Source organism: Camelina sativa, chromosome 19 (genome assembly GCF_030686135.1).
Source record: "Camelina sativa cultivar CO46 ecotype springtype chromosome 19, ASM3068613v1".
In the NCBI taxonomy this organism is placed as follows: Eukaryota; Viridiplantae; Streptophyta; class Magnoliopsida; order Brassicales; family Brassicaceae; genus Camelina; species Camelina sativa.
In genome coordinates, this window is record NC_141898.1 from 494181 (window position 1) to 505928 (window position 11748).

Consider the following 11748-nt stretch of genomic DNA (forward strand, 5'->3'; position numbering starts at 1 on the left):
TCTCTCTATTGGATCGGTTTCTTAGGTTTTTACAGGCTTTGCTACCAAAAAAAATCTGATTTTTTTTTACTTGCTCGATTGATCTGATCGAAACAGAGCTTCTTCTAATAGTCAGTTTGATCAGGTGAATTCCATATTTCTTCTCTCTACGCTTGCTCGATCTGATTTCTGGGTTTGATCGTGGATCGAGAATTGGGATTCAAATCGAGTTTCATAGATCGATTCTCATCCAATCCCAATCCCAAAATAGTTTTGTTAGAGAAGAAAACAAAAAGAATCCAATTTTGAAGATTTGAATCGGTTGGTAACTTTATCTCTCTCGAGGGAATCGAGTGAGTGAGATGGTATATTTCCATAGCTCAATCTCGGTCTGCAATTCCGTCGACCAATCTCCAACAACAACATTGATCATGTCCAACTCTCTTCACTCCTCCTCTAAGCTGCCAAGAACCACTCGCAGATCCCACACTTCTTCACCGACCTGTTCCAAGTTCCCTGTCTGCGACGGATCTCAGTCCGCTGCGATCGATGTCGTGATCCTTATCGCCGTGATCACCGCCTGCGGGTTCCTCTTCTTCCCTTACGTCAAGCTCATCACCCTCAAGTCTATTGAGTTCTTTTCAGATCTCTCTGTTTTAGTCAAAGAAGAGATTTTGCAGAACCCTATTGTGTATGGATCATTAGCTTTGAGCATCTTCTGTGCTGCACTCTCCACTTGGCTTGTTATACTCTTGTGTACTATGCAGCGTTGCGGCAAACCCAATTGTAAAGGGCTTAGGAAAGCTGTTGAGTTTGATATTCAGCTTGAGACTGAGGAATGCGTCAAGAGCTCCAGCAACAACAACAGCAGTGCCGCCAAGAGGGGGATGTTTCAGCTGCCTCGTGTCCATCACCGTGAATTGGAAGCCGAGCTCAAGAAGATGGCACCGCCTAATGGGAGAGCTGTCCTGGTTTTCAGAGCCAGGTGTGGTTGTTCTGTAAGGAGATTAGTGGTTTCTGGACCAAAGAAGCAGCAAAGGAAGATCAAGAAATGAAAACAGAGAAAGTATTACAATGTTCATTCAGTCTTTGGATATGAGATTGGATCGTTTACTCTATTTCTTCGGGTAGCTTTTACTCTCATACACACAATTTTTTACAAGAACTGATAAATATGTTATAGTCTGTGTTTAAATAAGGTACAATGGAAACTAGCATTGTAAGAATATTGTGGGAAACCGGTTATAGTGAAGAACATTTTTGTTATACTCTAGCGTTCGAGATCGAACCCTATGGAAATAGGGATTGATGTTGTATTTGGTATGATCTTGTTAGGTTGAAACTTGAAGCTTTTATGCAGGGTTACATAAAAGATGTTACTAACATTGAAGAACATCATGTGTGTTTGTGTGTCTGTTAGTTCGTTATGTTCTTCATATGTGCTCTGAATGGAGCTTGAGAAGTGATGAGCTTCTATGTGGATTGATAAAAAGTTACAAAATCATGTCACTAGTTCCATTTGTCTGCCGTAGGTTAACAATTAGAACTATGGAGGGTCAAGTTGGCTCTTCTAATAAAAAAATTGATTATAGCCAATACATGGCCTTATAGGTTTAGTTTAACACTAAAACGGATATTTTTCTGTTAAAATCCGAATATTTCCAACATGTTTAAAATTTCAAAACCAAACAAAACTTGAATCAATAAATAAGGAGGAAAGAACATTCAAGATAATAAAATTGACCCTTTACCAACTTTATTTATTAATAATCATGCTGAGGGACAAAAATTCCAACAGGGCTCTTTCTCAGCAGCTTCTTCATCTCCTTCTTCTCGTCTTTATAAAGGCACTCTTTTGAGTCCCTTTTTTCCTCTCTCTCTGCCTCTGTGTGAGATTTGATGGCTATACTCTCAACATGTTGGCTAATTATAGAATCCATAGTGATTCGAGATGGTTTCTTGAGATCGTCTTATCTGAAACTATACATGCACCCTGTTGTTCTGTTTCTTTGTCAACTTCTTATATGGCTCTATCTCTTCTTTTTATGGCTTCTCCCATGTTTTCAAACGTTATACAACGCCTTTTCATCGGTCTTGGTCACGTTCTCTAAGCTATTTACTAGTTTTCTCCAAGTCATGATGGTTAGAAGGGAGGCTACATGTACCATTGAGTCTAGGAAAGAGATCAAGAATACCCTTAATAACTTGGAACTTTCTAGAAGTATTCATAATCCGATTCCTGCCTTTAGCTTTTCTTTTAAATATCAAGTGGATACTCAATTAAAAGTTCTTCTAGCTCTGCGAGAAGGCAAGATTCTTGAAGAAGAAGATGAAGACGAACTTTTCTACGAATTTGATCGAGAAGATGTTGTTGAGCTTCTTGAAACGGAGGGAGAGGAGGAAGAGGTACCAGACACTGATGATGACATTGTTGATGCTGTAGACATGGAGAAGAATCTTGAGTTCGAAATTCAGACGACTATGCCACTAGATCAAGAAGATGAATATTCTATAACCAGTGATGACGAAGAAGAGGATATAATAAACTCAGACGTGGAGAATGATGATCTATCTACTCTAGTAGCTAGCGACAGAGATCATCCCTCGCCTTTATCTATCGCAAGCTTGGATTCAGCCTGCCAAGATTCAGTTGTGAGAGAGAATCAAACACATCGAGTTGTTGAAGATGATGAAACTGATCAAGTATACAAGAAGTACTGCGAAAGAATGAGATGGTATGACATACTCAGCCGCGATAGAACCTATGGCCTAAGTAAGTCTACTTTTATTTTTACTGTCTTTATACAATATAATTTATAACTGGGGGAGACACCGGATGAATCTAAACTAGAATCTCAGGACCTACACAACAGTCAATTTGTCATTTTTACAGCATTCTCAAAGACTAACAATAATTGAAACCAAAGTCTTTTAAATATACTATAGTTTACCAACCAGTAATATTGATTTTTACCATTCCTAGGTGTGATCACGAACCAAATGACGGCAAGTAGTTTGCGCTCATGGGGGGAAACGGCAGAGAAGAGGCTAAAACAAAGCATAGAGAAGGACCTTGAGCTAGTTTATGTTGCTCAGTCTTGCTTATCATGGGAAGCGCTTCAGCATCAGTACATTACAGTGAGAAATAGTTCAAAACCCGCTGATACGAGAGGTGTGTTACATGACGTTATCTCTAGAGAGTTCCAAAACTTTCAGGTCTTGTTAGAGAGGTTCTTGGAAGATGAAAGGTGCCAAGGAAAAAGAGTCTTGAGCTTTGTTCAAAGAAGATTTGAGTTGATGAGCTTCTTTCAAGTCCCTCGACTTTCAGGTAATTTACTTTATTTAATTGTCACATAAATCATATATTAAAATATACATAGCTAGAATTATCAAATACTTTTCTTGGTGTGTGGGTTACATCGAGTATAAATTGGGAGTTCATATAATAGTTTTTAATTACGTTGGTTGGAATCGTAGGAGCAAAAATCTACTTTTTTTTAGCAACAACGATTAGTTATGAATCTTGCTTTTTCTTATAAAATTATAAAGATGTGGTCATAAGATGAGCTTTAACAAACTTCTTGACTAAATTCTAAAATCACTATCAAGATTCATCACTCTACTCCTTAAGAAACATTTTAAAACTCCAAATATATTTCATTTTAGATACGACGACTAATCAATAGATTAAAATTTTAATTTAATAAATTACGTGAATAAAATACCTTATAATTTGGAATCCTAATTTGTATTTCTAAAGAAATAGTCTAGTTTTGGTCTCTAACAGGTTATGTGTCGACAGAATCTTTCGACGTAAATTGGTGGATAAGTCACACAACTCACAAGTCACAAGAACACCCCTTATCTTACTTAGATGACTTGTGTGACTTGTGATATAATATCTACCAATGAATATTAATCAAGAAAAAGATGTGCTATTGTGCTTACGAGACTCAAAAAAGAAATTTCAAATGTTGAGGGTTAGAATGATTCATCCATTTTATTCATTGGTCGTATAATTTCACATGATACTTTATTTTTGGGGTCAATTTCTCTTCATTCTAGATTCTTTTTCCATATAGAATTGTCTAAGTTTTGTTTTGAACTCATAATTTCCTTATCTTTATCTTAATTTTTCCAAAGGATATAATAGAGAGGGACCTCATGAAGGAGAAGAAGAAAGACAGGACAAACAAGTGTTGAAAGCAATAGAGAGATGTGTTGAAGTCTTCTACGACTTTGTGAAAGTAGACATCAAAAAACCTTTGATTTGGGAAAGACTTAAAATCTCTTTGACTAAGTCTCCTCTTATGGAATTGGAAGATCCTAGAGACTTTAAGCTCTTTCTTGACCTTAAAAATTCACTCCAAAAGGTAAATATACTTTCATAAACAATTGAAGACTTTTAATTTTTTTTTATCAAAAAGTCTTAATATTTCTTTTATTTGTGAAGAAGGAACAATTGTTGAAGGAGATCCAAGGGAACCAGAAGAAAATTTGGTTCAAGAATAAATCTTCTAATATGGAAGAAGATAAGATTGAGAAAAATGAACATATTATTATGTTAGTGAGGCTCATAATGATAGATTTAAAGCTAGTGTCTAGGGTCTTACACATGTCTTTAGTCTCATCTTCTCACCTCAAGTGGTGTCAGAACAAGCTCAACAACATTCACTTCAATGGTGACAAGATTTCTAGAACTTTCTCTCCTATTTTATTCCCATCTTCTTGATTTCTTTAAGTTAGGGTTTTCACCATTTGTAATTATCAATCTACTTTGTCAAGTATATCTATCACTTTAGAATTACTATAGAGAGAGAGAGAGTAACAAAGATTAACAAGCTTGATCCTTAGACCACAAGGAGCTTAATGGCATGAGAATTTGCCGAGCTCCAATGTAGTTTTATCACCAAATCTACACAACTAAGCTTCTTAACAACTCCAAAAACAGGTTCTTTATAGACAGTAAAAAAAAAGAACATTTTATTAACTCACCATTGATATTTAGCAGCGACAAGAACTTCTTCGTACTTCTCTGCAGCATTATCCCAGCTCAAATCTTGTGTCATTCCTCTTCTCTGAAGCCCTTCCCAACTCTGTTTATACTCTCTATACGTCAACAAACAGTTTCCTAAGGCATGTATCAGCTTACCTGCTTCCGCACTATCAAATGTCCAACCAAGACCAGTTTCACTATACGGGTCAAACTGTTGAACTGTATCTCTCAACCCTCCCACAGCATGGACCACGGGAATGGTTCCATAGTTCATTGCATAAAGCTGGTTAAGACCGCATGGTTCGAATCTCGAAGGCATCAGCAATATGTCTGCACCAGCTGTTATTCTGTGAGCTGTCTTAACCGAGAACCCAACCCATCCCCGTGCTTTATCTCGGTATTGATGCTCCATTTGTCTGAGGACCTCTTCAAGATCCGGTCGCCCTGTGCCTAACATAACCAGCTGAACATCCTGACTCATCATCCATGGAACTGCCTCAGCTATCAAATCAACACCTTTCTGGTGATCCAATCTTCCAATAAAACCGATCAGCGGAACATCAGGTCGAATAGGCAAACCAAGCTCTCTCTGTAATGCAGCTTTGCATTGAGGTTTACCAATGCCAAGTGTCTCCACGGAATAGTTGGTATAATCATCAGAGTGCAAGTGAGTATCAAATTCAGGGTTCCATTCTTTTGTATCAATACCGTTCACGATTCCTCTAAACTTCCAGTCGTTTTCATTTATGATGTTATGCAGACCCCAACCACCTTCTAAGGTCTTAACCTCCCAGGAATATCCATGGCTAACAGTGAGAACTCTATCCGCAGCTTTTAGACCAGCCGCGAAAATGTTGAAGTGCTCACCTCCTACGGGGTCATATAACTTGAAGGTATCCAAGTAATGCCCCGGTAAATCCACGCATGAGAAATCATCTACTGGTCCCCGACCCTAAGTTTACACCTTTAGGTTAATGCACAGATCTTTGGATATAACAAGCATGAAATAAGTCACTTCTTGGAATGAAAAAATTTTCTAACCTGATGAGCAATGTTATGGATTACAAGAACAGATCGTGTGTATTTCATCATTCCGTGATCTCGGTAATAAGCTTTCAGGTAAACTGGTAGCAACGCAGTGTGCCAATCATTTGCTATAAAAGCCAAATTTCCATCTCCATAACACACACCTCCACAAGGAACATACCACGGAACCTGAATTTTTTTTTCAAGAAACCGAAACTGGTATAAGAAGAAGGCAAAATATCGATCTCCTGTTCAAAATCTTGGAGCAAAGGGTTTACCTCAACAGCAGCCTTGCAAAATAAAACCATTCGCTTCAAGATATCCTGGATTCAGATATACCAAACTTAGTACTTGTAGGCTGAATTTGGTAGAGAACAGGGAGAATAAGATAGAAGTCTTACAAGTCGGTTTCCACCGTAAATGTTATTACTCAGATGCCGGAAGACAGGGCTATCAATGAAAACAAAATCAACACCATCTATATACGCGTGGAAGTACATTACTTCCATGTCCTGCAGTAAAAATGTGCTCCACATCAGTTTTCTCTACCTCGTCTACTCTTTGTTAAGGAATTTAAATGAAAAGGAAAGAAAAATTCCAATCTTGATACATTAACAGCTTTTATACCTGCCCGGCCACCTTATACCTCTTCCGCACCCCTAAATCTTTGGCTTCCGCATACTCTGCATACCGAGGAACCACAACCTAGCAAGGAAAAATACAGAAAATGATTAACTCACTAGTTTGAGTTTCGATGTCCACGATCAAATAGAGAGCTTTGATGACACTAAAAAGGCACTGTTTGATAAACATTACCATAACCCTATGTCCACGCCGAGCCAAAGCTTTTGGCAAAGCACCAGCTACATCTCCAAGGCCACCTATAAAGTTTCACAGTGTTCAGTTCGTGTACTCCAAGAGAAGCCTACTTATGCATGAGTAAAACAAAGCCCGCACAATCGATCAAAGGTAAAAGGAATAGAAATAAATTACCTGTTTTTGAAAATGGAGCACACTCTGCTGCTACCAATATGACATTCATGACATTTGCTCCAGCCAGTGGAGGCGGCATCTCTTCGTCCTTCCCAGGTTCATTAGTTTCGCTACTAGCTTCTACATGTGTTTTTTCCTCTCTTTTTTCCATGTACTCCTCGGTCTCTATACTTGATGTTTCAGGAGCTTTAGTCAGGTAAGAGGGTAGTGGGTCTGACCAAAATGCACCAGCGCGAGAATTACTCGGCTTTCCAGGAGAAGCTACGGGATCAGAAGTCTTCTCAGAAGATGTAATAGTAGAAGAAGGAGGATCTAGACTAGAGGCTACTACGCTAGACCAAGGTTTCCCATAAGCGGCTACACTGGATGGTTTCTCAGGAGAGGTTACAGGGGAAGAAGATCTAACAGACACTGAGCCTTGTTTGCTTTTCTTCAGGGATTCAGTACTATTGGGAGATAAAGTCTTATGTTCTGGTTCTGGTTCTTTGTTCAAAGATGACTTGCCATAACTGCTTGCGCTGACACTACCGTTTCCGTCTCCATCCATCTTCTCTTTCATTGTAGTATCCGCATTTGCATTCACAGAAGAACCATAACCTTTCCCATCATCCAAGTTAGATGTGCTCTCTTTTATAGATGAGACCAGCTTCCTCCTTTCAGCAATCTGAAGAGTAACATGAAAGACAAAGTGAAAGAACATAAGACACTACTAATGTCAAAGAACAATTCAAATAAATCTAATCCTAAAACTACGACTCAAGAACAGCCTCCATAGAATTAAGCATCACAAACACCATTATATTGACACATTCTCACTTGCAGCATAGTTTTGGACAAAAAAAAAAGGACCTTTTATACTCTAAAGATCTCCAGGAAGCAATTGAGTGACCTAATTCCTCACATTGAATCATTACCAAAAGGCTAAAAAAGGTAGCTTTACTATAGACCCAAGAAATCAAAAGGATGGATCAAGTAAAACCTGCTGAAGAAGGTTCCTTTGCATAGCAAGAACTTTCTTGCTCTTCTCAATGGTAGCCTGAAGCGCATCCTCTGGCTCATCTCCACCGGTAGGTTCAGAAGAATCAGAGCTGCTAGTGGCCTCAACGCGCCTCACACACTTCCATCGATGTCTAAGAACGAAGCTCCGACCACGAAAGGAAAGCGACCCATCAGGGTAAGAAACTCGGAGGAGACCCGAGTTCCTCAGCGTAGAAGAAGAAGAAGAAGAAGAAGAAGTGACTCGACGGTGAGTCTTGATTTGACACAGAAGGGGAAAAGAGCTCTCGGCAACTGATGCCATTAAACTTGATTGATTCAACCAATTCAAGAAAAAAAAAAGTTTTCTTTTTTGTTATAAAGTAATGAGAAGATGGATCACACACAAACTCGGACAAGTTTCATCAACGAAATCGGACAGACAAAGAAAAAACTAACTCAGAATGATCCAAAAGGCGAAAGCTTTGTCTGTCGAGAAAATAAAAACGAGTGCTTTGTGAGTGTAGTTGCGACGGCTATGTTGTTGCTGTTGTGGATTGATTATAAAACGAGAGAGAAAGAGGAATCAAACAAAACAGAGTCGTGTGAGAGAGATTTGCCCAACAGTGGGGCCACAATGATCTTTCACCATTTACAACAACAAATACTCTCAAATACCATTCGCGTGATTCATGAGCCTTAATTAATACTATGCAATTCTTATTTTTTTTTTCTGTATCTATTTGTTGTTGGGGATGGATCCATCTATCTCCACATACGTAGTTTTTAGTTAGGCCTCGAGATTTCCCAAGAATAAATCGTAATCGTCCAAACAAAAAATACAGATATCAAGAAGACTCTTTAGCATAATCTATAATGCACCGTCCAATTCTTTTGACCATTCCTTTCAATTTTTTACATTTTAAACATGCACAAATTGATTTCATTAATTATATTTTTTGAATCTTTCTAGAATTAATTCAAATGAAACTTTTGATATTAATTATTAACGTTTTTTAAAAAATGCTAAAAATTAAATGTTTTATGCAATTTAATGAAACTTTTTTTATAAACTGAAGTATATTTAATGAAATTTATATACATCCAACGATAACGAAATCGTCAATGTTTAAAGTTTAAACTACATAAAGTAATTTTTTTTTTTTTTTTTTAAGTAACAACCAAAAACTCACTTTTATTTATTTTATTTTAAAAAAAAAGAAACTGATTAGTTGGATAACATTTAATCGACTATTGTGTATAACATACAAAATTTAACTAGAAGTAATAAAAAGGAGATTAAAGATAAAAATGAAGATGAATAGTTGTGTTTTCATGGCATCTCTTCTAGTGATCACCACGTTGGTATTGTTTGCTTATCCAAGTTTGGCTTCAAAACTTGAAGATAACGAGGAACCGTTGATAGATCCCAATGTTGATTTAGATCCGTTTGCGAGGTCCCCGACTACGGATGAATACAATAGAGACAAGAGTCGTAAACTGCCAAAAGATTTTTTAGAGTATGCCCTGTTTTGCGGTCAATTGATGGGAGAATCTAGATGTAACGATGAAGTCCTGTCTGAGATTCTTCAAGATAAACCAGCTTCGAGGTATTGTTGCATGAAAATGATGATCTACGGCGAAGAATGTCACATAGCTTTTAGGGAATTTATGTTTAAGGTTTATAAGTTCAAACAATTTGCTTCTAAAGCCCGTCCCCGGATTCGTCAGGTCTGGAACAGATGTTATGCTGAAGTTGGAGGTTTTTTTTTTTTTTTTTTTAAAGATACCATTTCATTATAACCCTTCAAGAGAAGTTTAATACAATAGGAGGCAAGATATAAATAAGTTCAAAAAGAGCAACACATGTTCAAAGACTGGAGCTACTACTAGTCATTACGGAGGTTGGAAATGGGTAAACCAAAGAGCGAGATGAGTGTCCTGAGTCAAATTTGTTAAGGGTTGAGCAGCTCTTGAGGTCCGATCCAGTGACAACAGCTTTCTACGAAGTGTTAGCTGAATTTCCCTCTGCAGTTGGAGCTCTGTACGAGAAGAGGTGGTATGAATTCTGGAGTTGCGTTCTCGCCAAATGAAGTAGATAAGGGCTTGAAAAACCAATTTGCAGATTGAATTGAGTCTCCTGATTGTGGTGGGGTACTTAATCCAGTTGAGGGCTCCATCAAATGTTGATGTTGTTGATGTGTACAAGGAGGAGAAGAGAGCCGTCAATAGATTCCTGGAGTAAGGACATTGAAAGAATAGGTGATCCCTCGTTTCCATACCTGTCAAGCAGAGAAGACAATAAGGAGGAACGGGTAAGCTCCAACGAATTAGTCTGTCTCTCGTTGTAAGGCGGTCCTGAACAGTAAGCCAAGTCATAAAAGCCATCTTTGGGATTCTTTCCTTAAACCAAACTTGCGAAGACCAGGGAACTGAAGGACCAGGAGGATGAAGGTGCTTCCAGGTTCTCATTGAGGAGAACGTACCATTCGATTGATCTTGAGAGAGTTTCCAATGGTATGTATCACAGCCAACGTCTGGGTCAGGAGGAGTATGATCGTGTAAGCAAGATCTAAGTAGCTGGATAATCGGGTGACGTCCTCTTGGCAAGGACCATTCACCATTTGATGTTGCTTGTCTTACACGAGCAAGAAGAGTGATTCCGGAGACTCGAGGTCCAGAGTCACCAAGGATGTCAATGAGAGGTCCAAGACCAGTCCAGTTGTCGTGCCAAAAGAGGCAAGCATTACCCGAGAAGACACTACAGTGGATGAAAGGTCTCACAAGAGGTCTTAGCTTACACAAACGTCTCCATAACCAACTTCCGGAGTTTCGAAAATCAACATCCCAGAAGCATTTATCCCTTATGAGCTTATGATGAACCCAGGAAACCCAAAGGGAACCAGCCTGAGAGTAGAGTAGCCATATCAGCTTGAGCCCAAAAATCTTATTCCAATCAACTAGCCTTTTTAGTCCTAGCCCCCCAGCAGACTTTGGACTACAAACCGTTTCCCAAGCGACCTTTGCTCCCCTGGCTGTGTCCGCAGTACCAGTCCACAAAAATGCACCACAAATTTGCTCAAGCTTAGTCATGCAAGCATTAGGAAGCAAGAAAATCGAAGCCCAGAAGTTTATAGTGCTATTGATTACTGATTGAAGTAGCTGAAGCCTGCCAGCGAAAGATAGATGTCTGTTTGTCCAGGAGTTTATCCTACTTTTCACCTTGTCTAGAAGTGGCTGATAATCGGAAGGAGAAAGCTTATGAGTGATGAGCGGAACACCCAAGTATCTCATTGGCAACGAGCCATGAGAAAGGCTATGTTGAACTGCAAGTTGACTGAGAGTGTCACTGTTATTTCCATCCAGAAACAAACAGGTTTTCTGCAAGTTGATACCCAGTCCTGAAGCTGTTTTAAACTGAGAAATGATATTCAGAATTTCAACCAATGATTCTTCACTTCCATCAAAGAATACTAGAATATCATCAGCAAAACTAAGATGAGTGATAAGAGGATTGACACCAAGAGGATGAGGTTGAAATCTTCCCGAGTTGGCCGCCTTGTCTAATTGTTTTGACAATATATCCATGACTAGCGTAAACAAAGGTGCCGAGATAGAGTCACCTTGCCTTAAACCTTTTCTCCCAGGAAAGTAGCCAATCAACTCCCCATTAAAGCTTACCGAGTAAGAAGGAGAGGTGTAGCATGCCTTCAACCAGTTAATAAACATCGGTGGAAGATTATAAGCCGAGAGGATATTAGTGAGGAAACCCCAATCCA

At 38.7% G+C, this 11748-nt stretch overlaps 4 protein-coding genes across 5 annotated transcripts; 3 read left to right on the top strand and 1 right to left on the bottom strand.

The window, feature by feature from the left end:
• The first annotated feature begins 341 nt into the window (after nt 1–341).
• LOC104763845 (uncharacterized) lies at nt 342–1245 on the top strand. The gene has a single exon (XM_010487230.3). The coding sequence runs from the start codon at nt 342–344 to the stop codon at nt 1032–1034; it is 693 nt and encodes a 230-aa protein (XP_010485532.1). The 3' UTR covers nt 1035–1245.
• Nucleotides 1246–1777: 532 nt separating this feature from the next.
• Nucleotides 1778–4786, top strand: LOC104763844 (uncharacterized). Of its 2 annotated transcripts, none has more exons than XM_010487229.2 (4): nt 1778–2752; nt 2963–3307; nt 4123–4352; nt 4433–4786. In XM_010487229.2, the coding sequence occupies exons 1-4, from the start codon at nt 1879–1881 to the stop codon at nt 4709–4711; spliced, it is 1728 nt and encodes a 575-aa protein (XP_010485531.1). In that variant the 5' UTR covers nt 1778–1878; the 3' UTR covers nt 4712–4786. The 2 variants fall into 2 exon arrangements, with proteins under 2 accessions (XP_010485531.1, XP_087356873.1); XM_087500747.1 differs by having other exon boundaries at nt 4436–4786.
• On the bottom strand, nt 4756–8812 carry LOC104763843 (starch synthase 2, chloroplastic/amyloplastic). Its single transcript, XM_010487228.3, has 8 exons — nt 7974–8812; nt 6995–7658; nt 6818–6882; nt 6629–6706; nt 6403–6513; nt 6280–6324; nt 6017–6190; nt 4756–5927 (listed from the first exon to the last, which is right to left on the bottom strand). The coding sequence occupies exons 1-8, from the start codon at nt 8292–8294 to the stop codon at nt 4971–4973; spliced, it is 2415 nt and encodes an 804-aa protein (XP_010485530.1). The 5' UTR covers nt 8295–8812; the 3' UTR covers nt 4756–4970.
• A 468-nt stretch (nt 8813–9280) lies between these two features.
• LOC104763841 (protein DOWN-REGULATED IN DIF1 11-like) lies at nt 9281–10062 on the top strand. Its single transcript, XM_019240767.1, has 2 exons — nt 9281–9731; nt 10004–10062. Exons 1-2 carry the CDS (start codon nt 9281–9283, stop codon nt 10060–10062), a joined length of 510 nt encoding a protein of 169 aa, XP_019096312.1.
• Nucleotides 10063–11748: the final 1686 nt, after the last annotated feature.

What these genes read in the sequence shown, in the direction of transcription:
- LOC104763845 (XM_010487230.3), top strand. Translation starts at nt 342, where the DNA reads ATGGTATATTTCCATAGCTCAATCTCGGTCTGCAATTCCGTCGACCAA.
- LOC104763844 (XM_010487229.2), top strand. Translation starts at nt 1,879, where the DNA reads ATGGCTATACTCTCAACATGTTGGCTAATTATAGAATCCATAGTGATT. An exon ending in TCAAGTCCCTCGACTTTCAG is followed by an intron (nt 3,308 to 4,122) that starts GTAATTTACTTT and finishes ATTTTTCCAAAG; the next exon opens with GATATAATAGAGAGGGACCT. An exon ending in TTAAAAATTCACTCCAAAAG is followed by an intron (nt 4,353 to 4,432) that starts GTAAATATACTT and finishes TTATTTGTGAAG; the next exon opens with AAGGAACAATTGTTGAAGGA.
- LOC104763843 (XM_010487228.3), bottom strand. Translation starts at nt 8,294, where the DNA reads ATGGCATCAGTTGCCGAGAGCTCTTTTCCCCTTCTGTGTCAAATCAAG. An exon ending in GGCGTGGACATAGGGTTATG is followed by an intron (nt 6,707 to 6,817) that starts GTAATGTTTATC and finishes TTTCCTTGCTAG; the next exon opens with GTTGTGGTTCCTCGGTATGC. An exon ending in TTTGCAAGGCTGCTGTTGAG is followed by an intron (nt 6,191 to 6,279) that starts GTAAACCCTTTG and finishes AAAAAAATTCAG; the next exon opens with GTTCCGTGGTATGTTCCTTG.
- LOC104763841 (XM_019240767.1), top strand. Translation starts at nt 9,281, where the DNA reads ATGAAGATGAATAGTTGTGTTTTCATGGCATCTCTTCTAGTGATCACC. An exon ending in ATGTTATGCTGAAGTTGGAG is followed by an intron (nt 9,732 to 10,003) that starts GTTTTTTTTTTT and finishes TTCCCTCTGCAG; the next exon opens with TTGGAGCTCTGTACGAGAAG.